The sequence below is a fragment of the Uloborus diversus genome, unplaced genomic scaffold, assembly GCF_026930045.1.
Source record: "Uloborus diversus isolate 005 unplaced genomic scaffold, Udiv.v.3.1 scaffold_596, whole genome shotgun sequence".
Classification (NCBI taxonomy): Eukaryota; Metazoa; Arthropoda; class Arachnida; order Araneae; family Uloboridae; genus Uloborus; species Uloborus diversus.
Genome location: NW_026558787.1, coordinates 1 through 18875, shown reverse-complemented (window position 1 = coordinate 18875; position 18875 = coordinate 1). Strand labels below are relative to the sequence as shown.

The window sequence follows — 18875 nt, the reverse complement described above, 5'->3', positions numbered from 1 at the left end:
AAACAAAGGAAATCCCTCTTTCACACTACGTTAAACTATCTACAATTGCGCTTTTAAAGTTTCAATATTGAAAAATTACCAGGAAGGGGCCACCAAACCTTTTATCCCCCCAAACACCACCAGAGATCGTCTAAAACTGTGGTTTTAAAACTACAATTTCAAAAATTTTCCAGAGGAGAAATCCCCGGACCCCCTATCTAAGTGACAATAAAAAAAGATTCATATTGTATAGATTCATATTGTATACATCTAGTAATGACTCCATCCCAAGCTAGAAGTTAAATCCACTCTTCCTGATATTGTTCATATGTTTGAAAAACAAATAAGGTGTAGCAAAATTCAGAGGTACCCAAAACTTACTCAAGGTGCACGTTGTAAAATTTGGGAAGGCAAGGCAGGTCAACAATCCAACAATATTTCAGTTCAAATGCTATTTGATAGCGTTACCCGCCCCCCCCCCCTTTGGAATTTGACTGGAAATTAAACACTCTAAAAACTTATATTTAACCCGATTGGAAAGCGAGAAAATTTTTTTTTGGGGGGGGGGGGGGGGGGGATTTGCGCCATTGAGCTTGGGGGGGGATGGGCATCCCTGAAATTGTTCAGAATTAAGTTATACACAACATATATTTTTTCCAGAAAGTCAAAAATTTTGAAGGTTAAAGGTCCTTAGACCCCTTAAGACAAATTAGGACAATGTTAAGTCAAAAACTACTGTATGTATAATGTGTAATATTGTGACAGAAAATGCATCAGCAAATATTTTCATTAAGGCTTCTGTAAACAATTTTTATATACATATTTTATATACAAATACAAGGGAAGTAAATATGCAATGATAATTCAAACATTATGAAACCGTTCAATCTGTTACAGGCAACAATAGCTAGTTGAAAACAAAAGTGGAATTTCTCTTATTTTTTGAAATACATTACTCATAAAGTGATTCAAGACACATTACTCAGTTTTTATTCTCTGAGGTCCTCCCATAAAAGTTGAGACAATTTCATGGTGATCTTTTTTCTTTTCTAATGCTATGGATTCGCTCTGATGTCGCAATGTCTGAAGTTCAAATTCACAATTAACTAAAGCTAATTTCAGTTCATACAACAGAACCATATCGCTGCGCAGTTCATTAAAATTTGTGCATATTTCTTCTGTAGGAATAGGATTTGTTTCTATAAAAAAGAAGAAAAAAATGTTAAAAATTGCTATTATTACATGGTATGGATAGTAAGTTTTGAAAGAAACAATTTATTTTTAACACAATATTCATTTTCAAATGAACTAAAAAGTATTTTAAAAAGTGGCATTTTACTAAATTGTATTTACTAAACTGACACATCATAACTTACTAAAAAAAAAAAAAAAAAAAGAACTCCATACAGTCAACTCTTTCATGTCAGCATAACTTAAAAGTAAGTTTTCTACATATTTAAATTAAAGACATTTGTATCCACTCCTCCCATTTTTAAAACCCGAAAATTGTTATTTCGCAAAATGTTATTTTTATAATTATTATTACTCAAACATAACTGTGGCAACTTTAAACAGTTTTACAGTGATGTCAAGCAAAAATCAAGTTTTCACATTTATCATTTTTATCCCAAAGTTTCTGAATCCCAAATTTGTTCTATTTTTGCCAGAAGGTAATACTTTAGTCATGCAATAAAAACCTATTACCGAAACCCCTTTGGCACCTCTCAGTTTTTTTTAATGACTATTTGAAAATGGTAACATTTGAGAAAACTTGATTTTAGCTTGAAATTTCTGCAAAACTGTTTTAGAGGTGCCACCATTATTTTTGTGTAACAATAATTTCAACATGGTTCTAAAATTTAATGCCCTATAAAAAGTTTGGTGATTGTAAGAAGTTTCCCAAATTTCAGCCTTGAACTTCAGGAAATTACCCTGAAAGTCCTCCTCGTAAAGTCCTCCAGTAACTTTCTGGTAACTTCAGATAAGAGCCAAGAAATGAGCATGTTGAAAAGTTCCTAGTAGCAAATTTTCAGCCTTTTAAAGAATTTTATTTCAACTGTTTATTGGTTTCATAATATCAATTTATAACTTTAACCGATAATTTTATTGTCACACTTTCAATTATATAATTAAGTTCAAAGACACATTTGCACTGTAATGCAGGGCTTACTTTCTAATAAAAGAAAATCAGAATAAGAGCGCCCACATGCAAAACTGTAAAGGGGGTGTGAGTCTCAAATATTTTCCCAATAGTTTAGCAGGATATTTCCAAACAACTTGGCAAACGTCCAAGAGAAAGACAAAAATTAGTAGATGACTGGATTGTTTGGAAGGCGACTTCAAACCTATCAAATCCTCAAATTGGAGATGTCAGGCAAAAAATAGGTCCAACTAGAAGAAACTTGTGGAAAAGGCTAGGTCCCACAATAGGGCCGTTTCCATGGACACTTTCAATCCCGGAAAAAAAAAAACCTACTTTTCACCGCATTCCGGTTTTTTCTGGAATATAAGTGGAATTTTTCTCCTCCTGCTTGCTTCCGGGTGAAAGCGAAGTTTTTACCCAGAATACATTATGCATAACAAGTTCGTCTACTTGCTGCTATGGATGCTGGGTAAAAACCGCTTTCTCCGGTACAATTTAAAACCTCTTTTTGCATGGAAACAGGGAATTTTTCAATCGTTTTTTCTGCGATGCAGAGATTTACGGGGTTGAAAAGTGTGTTGTGAATTTAGCTAATGGGTTGTTGAACCAGTGATGTTGATAATGATGATAATGTCCTTCTCATTTTTGTTTCTAAATATGTCTCCTTAGATACCCCGAAAATGTAGCCAATTGCTGGACAATCAATACTATAATACACAACTATGTGCATAAAAAATACAAAAATATAACTATATATATAAAATAATAAATTTTTGTAAGAAAATTAGCCAGCATTCATTCACCTGCATGGGAAAAGAATCATGGGTATTGGACCTACCTTGCATTAAATTGTAAAAGAGAATATGTTTGATTTTTTTTCCTTATTAACTACTCATTCTACAAACTTTACTTTTTTTATAAAATGAACTATCAAGTAGCTTTCTTATGGTGCAACATACTATAATTTTTTTTACAATATAAAACATTTAAAATGTAATTTTAAATAAAGGGAAGGAAAGTATTTTCATAACATAAAACAATTTGAAGCATATCTTTTTTTGAAAAAAAAAGAGAAAATTACCTAAATCAAGCTCTTTAAGCAACTGCTCAATAGCTTTAGCTTTCTTTTGTCCCACAGAAGCAGGTAATTTCATCTTAAAAAGAAACAAAAATTAATGTATGACATTTAAACAAATAATTAAACCACAGATTTTTGCTATTTTTAAAGTTTTTACCCAGTTGATTTGTCCAAGAATGCCACGTTAAATCTAATAAAATGGAAGTGGAGTAGTACTGCTTAGGCATGCAAGTCTATTTATACAAATACCACACAAATTCAATTAATTATAGAATTATTTACTATGGCTCACTTTAAAAAAAAATCCTTTGTTAATTAATTATTTTTAACATGCATGTATTGCAGATCTTTGAAATATATAAGTACAAAGAGACATGTATTTACAAATTGAAATTTTTTTTGACATTTTCATTGATTGTAAATAGTGTACTAGCTGCGTTGCTCAACGTTGCACACTCTACCTTGAAAAACAAAAATTGTGTCAAGTGATTCATGTTCGATAATCAGATTTAAAGAAAAGAAAGAAACATCGTGTAAAATTTCCCATCAATGTGTAGGAAAGAGAAATTTTATGACTCACAGTTTAAATTTATACGTTGGATTTTTTTTAATGTCAAAAAACCCCTATCTGAATCACTGAGCACCAAAAGACTCCAGTGCCAAATTTTTCGAACTTCGGAAGTAAATTGAGGCAGTGAGAAGCAAAGGGACGATTCTCGAAAAAATTGTCCTGTGCGTAACGCTAAGTTTTTATTTTATTCAAGTAATTATTAATTAAATATAGGACTAACTGTTATGCTTTGATAGTATATTAGCATGTATTATTCCCCAACAGCATTATTTTTTAAAGGCATTGCTTAGCTGGAAAAAATAAAACCTTGCGTTGATCACGGGACATTTTTTCGAGAATCGCCCAAAGGATGTAAGTGGACTTTTTGAAGTTTTGAGCCAAAACGAATTTGAAGTTCCAGTCCCGGGTAGGCTTTTTATTGAAAAGTTTTTAAAAATTAATTATGCTATGTAGCAACATCTACCAGGGCAACTGCAGTCCATTCTCGAAAGCCAAAACTAGTTCTCTGGATTGATTTCATTTTAAAAAGGGCGATAGGTTGAGGATGGGCACTTCCCAGTCGCAGTTACAATTATTTTCCACGCTACTTTAGAGGAACTGCTGAACACGTTATGCTGCATCCTTTTTTTTCCGGGTTTCCACTCCTATTTCGATAACATCAGAGCAGACCTGACGGATGTGCAAATTTACGAGAGATTTCGGCCAAGGAAAACAGACAGTAGTATCATCTTTTGCCCAGAAAACAGAGGACAGGCTCTCCTACCATTTCAAATTATCCCCAAATTTTCAATTTTGGCACTGACATCCTTTTGCTTCTCACTGACTCAATTGTGGATTTGTTTTTGGAACATACACACACATTTGCATATCTTATATCTTTAAACGAGAAATTCTTGTGGGTATATATATTTATATTTATTATCTCGGAAACGGCTCTAACGGCTTGGATGAAATTTTCGGATTTAATTGCAGTTTTGCATTCTAAGTTCATCTACATCAGTGTTTTTTCTGTAAAAATGCGATTTTTTTTACAAAAAAACAGTTTTTTAATATAAAGTCGAATTAAGTTAAGCCTTGAAGTAAACTGTGAATTGACGCATCAGGCAGACGATTTGCAACCATAACAATGAAAATTTGTCTCTTCTCGCTTTAAAATTTTAAACTTGCTTAGGTTTGCCAGGCTTGGTTGTTATATTGGCCACTTTGGCTAATTTCAAACACACTTGGCTGAAAACAAATTCAAAAGCACTATGTAAGTCGATGTAAGGCTTTTTTCCTTTTTAAGTGAAACTATTGCTTGACCGTCCTATTTTATTTTATTTTTTTATTTTCTTTCTACACTTCAAATAGTTTAACATGTTTTTTAAATCACGCATCTAAATTTTATTTCGAAGAAACGTATGTCTTGAGACTGTTTATGTTTTGTTAAGATAGTTGTTATCATTTGTTGGAATGGTTTGTGGATCATCAGTTTGGATGGATATCATGCTGTATGTAGCATTTTCTGGCATAAAGTGACCAACTACACTAAAAGTACTTATTCAAAAAGAAAATCTCGATTGGGATAAAATCGTGAAACGCATCATAGTATGAAAGGAAGTATTCGGTTAAAAATCGATTTCACCATAGCAAAACTGGCTCCAAGGTCAAAATATTTTAATTACTGACAAGAAAATTGTATAGTGGAAACAAATGTAACAGATGGTTTACAGCAAAATGCTGATTTAATTACATTCAGAATCTTCTTTGTTTGGTACTTAAGTGTTATAAGAAGGTCGAGTGCTTAATCTTTCGTTAATGTGAAGCTTTTCAAGTATATTTGGAAAAGTATTGAACCTTAAAAAAACACGAGCTGTACAACTATTTATAAGTATAATATAGATTGGAGCTAATTTAGCCAAAATGATTATTAAAAAGTAGACTTGTTTTATGCTGGGATTACGTTCCACCAAAATGCCGCATAAATCAAATCTGCATGAAGCCTTTATAGTAGAATTAAAATATGATAGTTTCCATATATGAAAAAAAAAATATTCTAGTGATAGATAAATATATACAAGTTTGTGTGTATTTATTCGGATACATAAGCAAAACATGCATAACGAAAACTGGAATTAATTTAGTGCTTTTAAAATAGAGCTGATTATCAATCAGCTTTGTGGGCAGTTCTTTATGGGGCTTTAATGCATCCAGTATCACTCCCGTCACTTCCATGATGAGGTCTTCCATCACTCACAAAGCAGAAAAATCCTTTGCCATTGTCAAGGAATGGCTCAAAATTTTCAACAAGAAACGTTTTTGGTTGTTAGTCATCGATGTTGATATCCCCGTTGCTTTCATCCTCTTTTGTAACTTCTAAAAGCTCTTCTTCCAAGAGCTCTGAATTGTGTAAGTTTAATAACTTTATTTCTGGAGACAGCTCTGGAACCAAAAAAAAAAATGTTCCAGTGGCCCAAGCTTGTTTATTAACACATCAAAATGCGGTTTATTACATGTTCCCTGCAATTTCAGGACTTTGGATTTTGAAAGGGAAAATTTTACCTGCTTGCAATGCTGCATCTGCGTAAAATTAAAGCCTCAATAAAATAAAGGTGTCATCTTAAAACCGAATATAATCAAATCAACGTAAAATGAGGATCCACTGTATATCATTTTTTTTCCAACTCCACCAAATAAAAAGCGAAACTATGAAAACAAACTATATGATAAAATTTGCTATCTTGTAAATGCACACCTGAGTCGCACCAGGTTGATTGCAACACAAACCGTTCTCATATAGAAGATCAAAAGTGATATATCTTCTAACTAACATTAACTCCTTAGTTTTGTTCTTTTCAAAAAGTTAATTCTAACTTTTAGCCATTTTTAAAATATAATTTTCAAAATGGTGAAAGAGATTTCCTGCAATTTTGTAAGTATCAGTGAAATGTAGCACTTATAATAAAAGATATATTAAAATTTAAAATCAAGGAAATGCATGAGGAATAAAACCCAAATCCAAGGAGTTTTTAATGTGCTTGAAAAAGAAAATCATTTTCAAGGATCATAAAGTCTGGAATCCAAACTGCTACAAAGATATAATTTACGCTTTAGGAATCATATTACATTTGTCTATATTGTCAGCTCAGAGCAACAGTAAGATATCTAGTCCCAGAAATAACACTAAAATATACATGTATTATTTGAGGAGAAAAAAGCTAACTAGAAATATTATTAAAAATTGCAAAGCAAAATAAGTTTATAATTACCCTTTGACTTCGAACTGTGGCTCCACTTCCCTTAAAATCAGCAAACTTGATTCCAGCCGAATCAACACTCTAAAAAGCACATAAACGATATTTTGAAAACGTTCATTTACTTTACTATATAACACAATCATTCTTAAATAGTCAGGAATTATAATAGTGGAAGAATACATCTCGGTTTATTAACTAAAAGTTGTTTCTCTAGCTAACATAGAATATTTTCATATACAAACAGCTGCATAGAGAAAATAGCGTAGCACACAAGCACCATTCTCAAATGCTGTGGGGATGTGAGGAGACAAATATGCATGGTATCTTCGACAATTGACTTAGTCTTAGTTGAAAACAAGTTTTTTAGATTCTTTTTAAAAAGTTTGTCATAAGTATCTGCTACTCAACTTCTTTTGGACTATCTATTGAAGTAAAATTTTGCTACTGCAAATTCATGCTGATTAATATTGGCATCATTATTTTTTTATTTTATGGAAATAATTAAAAAGTTAATTTTGAGTGTAAAGTCTGATTTAGCTGAATTTTCAGAAAAGTGTTCTAGATTGTTATGATTTAGCATATATGAGCCTTCCACGTCCTATAGAATGTGTAACAAAAATAAAAATGAAAAGAAAAAGAACATATCTCAAGTAGGTTGTTGACAGTAGGTTGTTTTATGAAATTACTTGCTGCATCACCTGGCTTTGTATGGTATACCTCGCAAATAACCAATAAAATTCTGCTGATTACGAAAAAATAACCAAACAGAAAAAAAATTTAAATCACCGTTTACAGAAAAAGCCTCAAAACAAAAGTAAAAATTTTATTTGCTCACAGTCGCAAAAAAAGGGCAACAAATCCTTTTTCTCAATGATTTTGTTCACACTATATAAAACTGAGCTCGTGTGTAGCCAATAAATTTTCGATTAAATATTGATGTTCTTTGACTTAAAAATGCTTATAACTTTTCTCCAGGTGGTTTTACACACAGCCTCGGTTTTTTTGAAATTCGAAGCAAGTAAATCTACTTCAGGGGTATTTTTTGCAGGCTTTCAAATGAGATTGAAATTTAAAAAAAATTGGATAATCATTTCGGGTAGAAAGAGCCCTTTAATGCCTTTTTGGGTCCCAAAATTAAAATCCAAACAATTCCGTACTTTTTTGCCATTTGAAAAAAGCCCTACGTTCCTTCACCGGCACACAAGAAACTCCTTGCCAAATTTGGTCGAGATCCAACATAAACTGTGGATTTGTTTATAGGGAGCATACACACTTTATTATATAGATTGTAATGTATCTTTTTGTGAATAGGATGCTTAGTTCTCAAAATTAACTTCATTATGTATTCCAGTTCAGTAATGATATTTTTTCTTTTCAAAATAGAATTGTCTGGGTAAATGTTGATAAAAAAACATTTTTTTAATTTCTGGAAATATGTTACTACAAATTGAGTGAATCAATTTCCCCTGCCTTTTTCACATTTTGCAAAGAAATACTTCAACTTTTCCAGTTTTCACAACAAAATTCCTCAACTTTTTTCAGTTTCCACAAAATTGTCTTTGTTTCAGAAAAAAAACCTATTATTTCTTGTCACAATTAGCTTGATTAAGAATACAAGGATATGGTTTTTAAAGAAAGTAATTTACTGGCACTTTCATGTATTACATTTTACTACAAATAACTACAATCATCATATTTCCTAATTTTTTAATAAAAAAAATGTTTAATGCATTCATCATAAAAATACTTGATGTGTATATACAATAGAAATGCATGCAAACAATATAGTAGTAAAGTTTTATTTCACAAATTAAATTTGATCCAATTTTTAATCTATGTTTTAGGAAGAAAGGCTGAATCACAGAAAACCATGAATATCTTATTTAATATAATAAAATATGATATTATTTTATTGATAGTTGGTAGTAGTAGTTTTTTAGATCAATTCAGTTACCACACAGGTTACCAGTACATTCTACCACACTGTTTTCTTAATAATTTCATCAACACCCCCATTGAAATCTAATCATTTAAATTTAGGGTTAACAATAAGCAGATAAGTGCATTAATTATGCACTGAATAAAGTCTCTGAATGTTTTTCTCTAAATAAAAATATCTTTACAAAAATACCATAGCAAATCTCTCTTTAGCGTGATGTAAAAGGCTCTCAATTTCAAAATTACAATTAAAATCAAATTCAATGGAAGCAAAAGGATTGAGAACTAGGGAATTGAGGAATGCCTAAACTCACAAATGTAAGTTTTTATTGTGACCAAATTAAGAAACTCACTCAAATAAGAATTAGTGCTCAAAATGAACCCAGATGTATTTTAATAACACAAAAGAAATTTTAGCACTATACTTAAAAGCACTTAAAAAAGAACTGCTTAAATAATATGTGAAATAGTTACAGTATCACATTTATTTGTTTAAAATCATGATATGAGATTTCAGTATTAAACTGAAGCTAGTGGTAGCATTAACAAACAAATGAAATTAAAGCTATAAAAGATGAGTGTTAAAAAATAAATAAATAAAAAAAAACTACTTACAGCATTTTCTGCTTTAATATTTTTTTGTTGAACAACCTTCTTCTTCGGTCCTTTCTTTTCAAGACGCTTAGTTTCTCCTTGACTGCTGTCAGCTGCAGTAATAAGCTTCTGCAAGTCTTGGGTTTTCTTTTCTCTTTCCTTCTTACGAAGTTCTATTTTTCTTAGTTCATTTAAGAGAGTTTGTTCTTCTTCCACCTTAAAGAAACAAGTTTTTTAATCGGCATATAGGGGGGAAAATTCTTCTTAACACTAAGGCAGCCAGAATTTTCTTCTGTTAAAGGGGGGAGGGGGGTTCATAAAGTCTTTATACTCTAGCACAGCCAGAACTTGCCTTCTGGGTTGTTATTTAGTCATGACAGTCCTTGCACGTTACAATTACCATACTTGGGTTTGTAAATAGCGTTAAAATCAAGATTTCTTGAAGGGTTTGACTAGCAAACCCCTCACTGCATGCCTGGTCTTATCTGTTTTATATGTTTTCATACTGATAAACAAAGATTAGCAATATGGCTTAAAACAAGAGGTTAATCTCCCCCTTGGTTGAGACAATGGCAAATTTCAAAACCAAACATGGAAATTATTTGTACGAAAAAGTTTTTTACAAGAACTTGATATTAAATAAATTAGACAAGAATTTTGCAGTTTTCATTTTGACTTCCATTCATAAAACAATTTTGAATATAAAATTCCCTATCTGTTAGAAAATGCTGCTCTTTCATATAAAATTCTTTAAAATTTCATTATTTAAAAAGAAATTTAGAAAAATGGAATTGTGCTTTTCAGTATACTTTCAAAAAAAATTATAAGCCCAAGCTAAAAATAAGTGAAATAAAGCGAATAAAACTTAAGATCTCAGAAAGAGTACTTATAAGAATGAAAAAAGAATAATGAGCAATGGAAAAGATATCAAACTTTGAAATAATTAATGTAACACCTCCACTCAAAGGAAGGGGGGAGGGGGGGTATGTATTTAATTATGTTTTAATTCCTAATTAAGAAGAATAAACTCCATTTATCATATCATGAAATAGTAGAATACAAGAAGATTACATGATTAACCATATGTGCACTTATGTAAATTTTTGCATGCAAAAAGATTTGGAAAGAATTTTTTCTGTTGAAGAATTTACAGTATACTATCTTAATGTTTTAGTTTACTTCTCTTTTTAAATGATGTTTGAGTCCTTCTGACTTGATATATTTCAGGCGAAACATCCTTGTTAGCTTTAGAGGAGTGGTGGGATTTAACCTAAAGTAATTGCAGACAATAATAGTCATAAGCTTTTTTTATTATTACTAGGGGGCTCTGCCCCCTGTTCGCTAACGCTCACCAACCCCCCGAAAATTGCTTCACAATCTTGCTTGATTCACAAAGATTTAAATCTTCAATTAGAAAGAAACAGATTAAAAATGCATTGCTCCCTTTGCAATAAAAAACACCCCTTCCCTGAGTTTCAAAATAACTTGTACCAACTTGCAGAGCCGTAAGGGCTAAGGGGCTCTTGAGCATTGCAAAACTGCAATTTTGTACGTCTGAAAAGTTGCTTTCATATTCGTGGTCTCTAGTAATTTGTTTTGCTTTTTAGCTCAAGGGTTTAATTGAGTTGAGCCTAAGATTTTCCGTTAAAATCGAAACCCTTAAAATTTGTGAATAACAAAAGAGAAACAAGCGAATCGAAAAGATGTCACTATGGCAATGCCAAATAAAATATCAATAATTTTAATGGAGATGAGATTATTCGAACTTTATTTTTAACGGTTTGTAACTTTTTTTTTCCTTTGGAGATAGAAACTAAGTTTTTCGACCATAGGTCAAGTTAGATCTGGAGTAAAAAAAAGCTGCTCTTTCCAGTGGTGTCAAAAAGAAAACTGTGAGACAATTTCTACTTTACTGATAGATTTAATGAAGAATGTAGTGCCTAAATTTTAGCTAAGCCTAAAAAAGTGTGAGCTAAAAACGCAAATAACTCTTCACGTATTTCTGTTAGAGCATTGAAACAAATTGCATAGAATGCGGAAAATTCTACCCTTTCCAACGATATATAATACTAATATATGCAAGTAATTTTTCACTCCTTTAATAGGCAATTTACGTGAAATTTGAGCTCAAAAAATTAATTATAAAAAAACTAATTCAAATTTTAAAAAATAAAACCCCAGGTGCACCCCCCCCCGGCGGTTGAAGTAATTTTGTACAAAATTTGAAGGCTGTAGGTGCTATGGGGTCTTCTGGATGCAGGTAAGCCACAGACTTCCTTCCAGAATTTCTTTGAAACCTTACTTTTATTTACTATAAAAAGATTATTGTAGAATGGAAGTACTTAAAGCATTAAAAATTTCTCTTCACCCCCTTTCACTCATACAAAAAAGGTTCTGATTGGATTTAATTAAGAGATTAATACACTGTAGACCTAATTTATTGTCACTATGAAGACGGGAAAGAACAATCAAAGTCGATTTTTCCAATCAACTCTGGTTGACGTATGGAAACAAGTAGACTATTACAGCCAGTAATTCATAGTATTATCATTGATAGTTTTAACAGGGAAGAATGAGACTAACTTTGAAAAGATTCAAGATTTCAGGGGCGTAGCTAAGGGGGGGGGTTTGGGGACAAACCCCCCCCCCCCGAAAAGTTAGTCTCAAAAAGAAAGAGAAAAAGAAGAGAGAAGAGAAAGAAAAAAAAAGAAAAGGAAAAAATTCCAAGCGATTATACATATATATATATATATATATATATATATATAAAAGAAGTAACCCCCCCCCCCCCCCGAAAGTCGGGTCTAGCTACGCCACTGCGAGATTTCAATGTAAAAAACAAGATGAAGAAAATTTGTGCACGTTGGACTATGAGCATTCTTCCCCACGGCCCTGCATATACACACATCAAACATACACTCCTAAATATGGCATAAATATGCACACACATGCATAAAGCAGAACAGAAAACAAATTACCTGTTCTGGTGTTCGATCATATAATTTAATAAGTTGTTCTTTCCTTCTTCTTTCATGATCAGCATCATAGGCAATTAATTTTGGCTCCACACTTCCAACTGCCCGAACCTAGTTCAATTTTAAGTTAGGAATACAAAAAAGTAATTAATTTGTAACACTGGAGTTTTTTTTATCTGAGGAGAAAAAACAATGAAATTTTTAGAACTTTCCTGACAACACTTTTTTTTCTTCCAAAATTGCAATTTAACAAAAGCTTACAATTATACATTATGTTTTAAGAATAGAAATGCTAATATCTAAAACAATAATAAAATTAAACTTTTAAAAGGAAAATATGAAAATAAAACCATTAAACATGCATGATTGAAATTTAAAAAAATATGCAAATAAAGCAAATTGTAAAGAAAAAACTTTCACAACTTGAGTTTTCCTTATGTTGTTTTTAAAATTGAATTATATTTTAGCACAAAAGATTAAAAGCAAGTTTGACTGTATATACTTAAATGACATGTAAAGATAGTTTCAATTAATGATCAGCCTAACCTTTTGGCTGCTGAAATTTCTCAAAGTTTACTTAAGATAGACATTACTCACTTTGGCAAGGGTATTGCAAATGTTATAATAACGTTCTTTGAGATCTTCAACACTTCTGTTTGAGAACCGAGTTCTGTCCCACCTGTCTTGTATTACAATGAATCGCAAGTCAAACCTCTGGCACAAATCAAATAAATGATCTGTTTCCAGTCGGGTCCAGCCTTCCCGCTGAAGATGCTGAACGTATTCATCATCTGTGTATTCTGGAATCGAGACAGACTGAAAGAATGCAATCAAACAATTAGCTACAAGCATCAAATAACTAAAGCTACATAATAAGCTAAACTTAGAGGCACAACAAGTGGTCTCTGTTTTCATGACCAAGGATGCTGGGGTGCAAGGCATAGAATTTAGAACAAACACTTCAGGAATTCAATTCACATTCAAAATTAAGACTCTCCTTCTCTTTTTCATTTAATAATTAGTCATTCATTTTAGTGATTTTCAACACAAGGTTTTGAAATAAGTATGATTCCATATTATTAATATTTGTTAGGCATAAATGCCTGTTAGCCACAACAGTCAAGTCCTATCTCATCAACTCACAACAACAATAGTAAAAGAGTTTTATTTTTATTTTTTTGTTACTTCCAATGCATTATCAATCATTCTGCATGACCGGGAGAAAAAGCTTTTCCGCATTCATTCATGTTGGTTGAATCATCCGAATGCTTGTTTCTCTTTCGTTCATTACGGTAGAGCTCTGTAGTGGATGACAGGGGCCCCCATATAGGGGGGGGGGGAAGGGGGGTTCAAGTCCCCCTAGAAATTAGAACTTTCTTGCTTTCAGTGCTTTTTTCTCTGCAAAAATGTAAAAACATTTCTTCTCCAGCCATTAATGAATAATTTATTAAAAATGTCAAATTTTAATAACTCTAATCTGTACTGAAATTGATTTCAATGGGGAAAATATTCTGCTAAACCATGTGGAAAATATCTGAGTCCCCCCTTAAAATTTTGCATATGGGCGCCCTTGGTGGATGACGTCACATAGAAGCATCTAGTTGAATCGGAGGGCACTTGTACTCCGCGATTGCAATGACCTGTATCTGTTCATGTGACTCTGATATGCTAATGACCTTGGAGTCTTTAAACCACTCGCGGTTTACGTTTGATCTCTTATCCTCTAGCTTGTTGCTTCGTCGGCACTCGAACCTGTTTGTTTGTGCCCGCTCATGGCTTGGCAATATCATGAGGCTGTAGTTGTTTACTTTCAAACAGGCTTGCAGTATTAGATTGATGCTTTAGTTAGTAAGAGTCATGCAGTTAGAGTCACCTCATACATTGTAGAAACTAGCATGTTGTTGTGTGCTGTAGTATTAACCTGAATGTGAGATGAACTTATTTTTATGTTTGTAATTCGTTTTATCATTTATAGACTGTTGTTATTTTTACATCTTGTTATTCAATAACCTTCGCTCTACTTGAAATAGCATATTAGTCTTCTTCAAAACTCACTCTCTGCAGATACTCAAGGAAATTAAAATGGGGACATTATTAGGCTAGAAGTCTCATCATCAATGTCAATATTCATTTCATTAGCGTTTTGCCCTTCAAACCAACAAAACAAACAATAATAATAATGAATAAAAAATGAGAGAGAGGAAATTCCTAAGTTAGATAGCCATTAAAAATGAAAAAGTAATAAAAAGACATTATCACTAGAAAGGCTTAAGGGTACTGGGTGTCCCGTCTCATAGATTGTTCATCAATAATTCAAATAACTGAACATAAAAAGTGCAAGTTTCTGACTTTTCACAGTATGACCTTATTTGGTTGCTTATTATTTAATCATTAATGTTGTAGCAGTGAAATATTAAATCTCATACCCATAGGTAAATAATATAGATGCCCACCCCCACATTTGCTGTTGTGAAGATACATTTGTTGTAGATATGTACATCGCCTGATAATTGTTAATTAAAAATATCAATATTAACAATTAATTATCTTAAAATAGGTAAACAAATTAATGAAAAAAGCTCACCTTTTGCATTTTTTTTTGGATACATATTCGAAAGCAAAAGGCGTTGCATTAATAAAAATTTTGCCTATTCACTGTGTATTGTTTTTTCATACCAGTAAACAGTTTTGAGCTTCGTGTGTCGATATATTTTTACCTTACTATGCTTATACCTAGAAAGAGGGGAGGGACTGAAGTGGCCCCTGAGGTATTTGAAAAAAAAAAAAAGGAGAATTTTTCTCTTTTCCTTGCTTACTATAGTATGAAAAAGTGTTATTCACTATAGTTTCATCGTTACCCTCATATTTTAGGAATCGGATGATATCCCTAATGGGGAAATAGTGCCGACTGTCCACCAGTCAAACTAAAGGTTATTGCTTTTTGAAAGAGAAAATAACACTTTACATTTTAGAAAGTATATTTATCAGTGAAATTATTATGCATTCATTATATATTTTTGTCTAAAAAGAGGCTAAAATTATATGGTTCCTATAGAAGCCTCTTAAGAAAAATCAAGTCGTTTATAAAGCCGCAAGAGTTCGTAAATTTATGATTAAAAAAATCAAGGACAATCAGCATGATTGAACAGTTTATTTCAAAAACCAATCAAGCGTCAAGCTCTAAAATTTTGAAAAAGAGTTTTTAGCATCATATTGAACTTTTTCAATAATGATTATAGCATTTTAAACTGAAATGAATACACATTTAGGTACATTCTTTCAGTCATTGTAATCCCTATTGTACAGTTTAATATGATAATAAAACTTTTTTCCAACTGAAATTATAGAAAACTTCGACTGGTTTCTGAAACAAATAATTCTATTGACAAAAAAATAAAACTTCTTTTTCAAAAATACATTTATGACCCAAGTACCAAAAAGCAAGAAATAATCTCAATTTTATCATTCTAGATGGAGAAAATAGTTCTAAAGAAATTTTGCAAATGGAAGGTAAAAATAAGCAGTCATACACTATAAAAAAGCAGTACAAAATGCAAGGCAAAGCCTCAAAAGTTTCATGTTATTCACATTGCAAACAGACACACATTTAAAAATTAAAATAACAAAATTACTTTATTAAACTTTGCAAATGCATATTCTTCACCTTCATCTTCAACACGTCTCCAGTGGTAAAATACTGCTCCATCCTTTAAAAAAAAATATAGTTTGAAATGATTTCAAATGAACTTATTCTTTATTTTTTAAACTAAACAAAATCAAAATGCAGACACATGAATGCAAAGAAAAAGAAAAGCTCTTCACAATACTTATTTTTCTGAAACACAAGATAATACAGAAACCATTTAAATAATTTTGAATTGCCCTCAAAAAACCACTAAAAACACCCTTAAATGTACGAGTATATACTGACAGCCCAGTTAGGACGTGTTAATATACATGCTTGTAGTTCTGGCTTAGCCCCCTCTTGAAGTGATAAATTATAGCAATAATTATTTTCTTGTTGTGACACTAAAACTAAATATATCTTACAAAACAACAGCAGTTTCTTTATCTTATAAAGGTTAAAAGTTGAGTTTAATGAGCTTTCTTGCCATTTTACAAGAAATAGTTTATGACATAGCCAAAAATAAGAATCTATGAGTCTGTATGTGTGATCCCTACCTTTTTGAAAAATTTTAAAAGGCTAAAAAATGAAAAGTGAAACAGAAAATCCTGTCATTTTAAACTGCATGTCCCATAGCTTCTTCTTCATCTTCTTCTTCTTTTTTTTTTTTTTTGTTAAATAGCTAGAAACTCAGCTTTTCTCTTATAAAGAAATAGATATTTATTCAGAGGACAAAACATCTAATTGGTCATTTTTGTTGGAATATATAATAACTGTTTCATGTTTAAACCATCACTGCAATCAGGCCTGTCATTTCACATTTTTCCAGGATGGTCAAAGAGTATATTTTATGCATATTTGACCCCAAAAAACAAAAACCCATTCATACATGTATACAAACACATTAACTTCTCACTGCTAGGGGGGAGGGAGCAATTTCCTCTCTAGATCCCCCTATAAATGCCCTTGTTTGACTATAAGAATAGCAGGAAAAATGTGATTGAAATGAGTCAAATTTCAATGTTTTGTCAAAATCAATGAAATTAGGGTGTTGATGCCTAATTTTCAATGTATGTAAAATCATGTTTCTGAATAAAGGACATTATTCAAATATAATCCCAAATCAGGGGCTGAAATTTATATCTTTAAGTGGAGGGGACAATCTTTTCCAATACTGATGTTTGGAAAGAAATATTATTTTATGAAAATGCTAAAAAGTCGGAAGATTATTTTAAATTTTTGATTGATTCCCACTTTGAAAAATGTTTTTTTTTCAATGTCACATTTGTTAAAAAACTTTATTCAAATTCTTAAATTTGCTTACTTTTTATTTTTCATTAAATCTAAAAATGTTCCAAAAAAGCATGCAAAAAAGAATAGAAAAACTTGTTTTTATGAGCAAAAACATCTAAATAACTATGATAAGTTTTTAAACAATTTATATTTATTACCAGTGGTACCCGCATGACTTTGCCCGTAGTAGAAAATTAAAAGGCCATTCGGTTTGCCTGTATATTTACAAATAATGGATGATGAATTTCTCGCCAATTGGCTCTCTCATTCCACGTCATGATAATTTCGTAATTTACTCGTCCATCTTATGATAATTTTGCTCAGGAAAATGTTCTTAAAATTGAAATAGAAAAAGAACAAAATCAAATTTTCAAAAAATCGCTTCGAGGTGTACACCCTATGCTACAAACTAACTTTGTGCCGAATTTCATGAAAATCGGACGAACGGACTCGGTGCTATGGACGTCACAGAGATCCAAACATCCTGACAGAGAGAGACTTTGGGCTTTATTATTAGTAAAGAAGTATCTTTTCCACACCAGCTGTACTTAACATTTCTAAATAATACAGCATGTGATTATTAACTTTGTTTGCACTAGTTAAGCTGCATAAGTGTATTTTAATAAATGTTTTTTTTTATTATTAATATAATAAAACAATTTATTTCATAAGATAAAAAATCACACATAAATCATCACACAGTCAACCAGGGTTCTTGATAGAGCGCAAGAACCACTCACTTTTAAAAGAAACCTCACTTGAAAAATATTTTGATGCGGGACTTTTTTGCAATTTTGTCACATCTGTTAAATATAAAAATTAAGATTTAAAAAAATAATCTTTTTCAGTATTTAAAAACCTCGCTCTAATTTAAACAGAGGGTGAGGTTTTCTCAACCATTTTTTCCTCTAATGCAAACCATGCATTAAACTGAGCAATAAATCAATTGAAGTGGGGGGGGGGGACATTATTTAATCATGTAAGTTTAAACAATTAATTATTTTCTTCTGCAATCAGTAATGTTTACCTTTCTGCCAGGATTATTGAATGGCATCCATTTCCAAGGACGAACTCGTTTCAGACCCAATTTGGCCTTGTTTTGTTTATAACCTTGTCCATTATCAGTAATGAATACAGGAGGATTATCTCTGAAATAGAATAAATGAATAAAAGTACAAGAAACAGATTTAACTGTAAGTAGGAATAAACTTATTTTAAAAACACTAATTCAGTCAAGTAAATAAGTCAGTCTGGTAAATTGCATGTAGTTCTGCCTTAGTCCTGACTCAGGGTTCAGCACAAAGGTATTTATTCTTTAAAATGTTTTACTTACTTACAAAGCCTCAACAGTTTGAACAACACTGTTTTAATTGCACCATATTTCTATTTTAGGTGCTAAGCCATCTGAAGAACTCAAAGAAAAGGCATGAAAATAAGATTATT

At 31.6% G+C, this 18875-nt stretch overlaps 1 protein-coding gene across 1 annotated transcript; it reads right to left on the bottom strand.

The window, feature by feature from the left end:
• Nucleotides 1-779: 779 nt before the first annotated feature.
• On the bottom strand, nt 780-18580 carry LOC129233663 (DNA methyltransferase 1-associated protein 1-like; the record flags this gene model as incomplete). Its single annotated transcript, XM_054867638.1, has 8 exons — nt 780-1178; nt 3204-3276; nt 7020-7088; nt 9561-9755; nt 12518-12625; nt 13112-13330; nt 16147-16221; nt 18460-18580. Coding segments are annotated over 8 exons (1081 nt in total), but the record flags the coding sequence as incomplete, so codon positions are not given.
• Nucleotides 18581-18875: the final 295 nt, after the last annotated feature.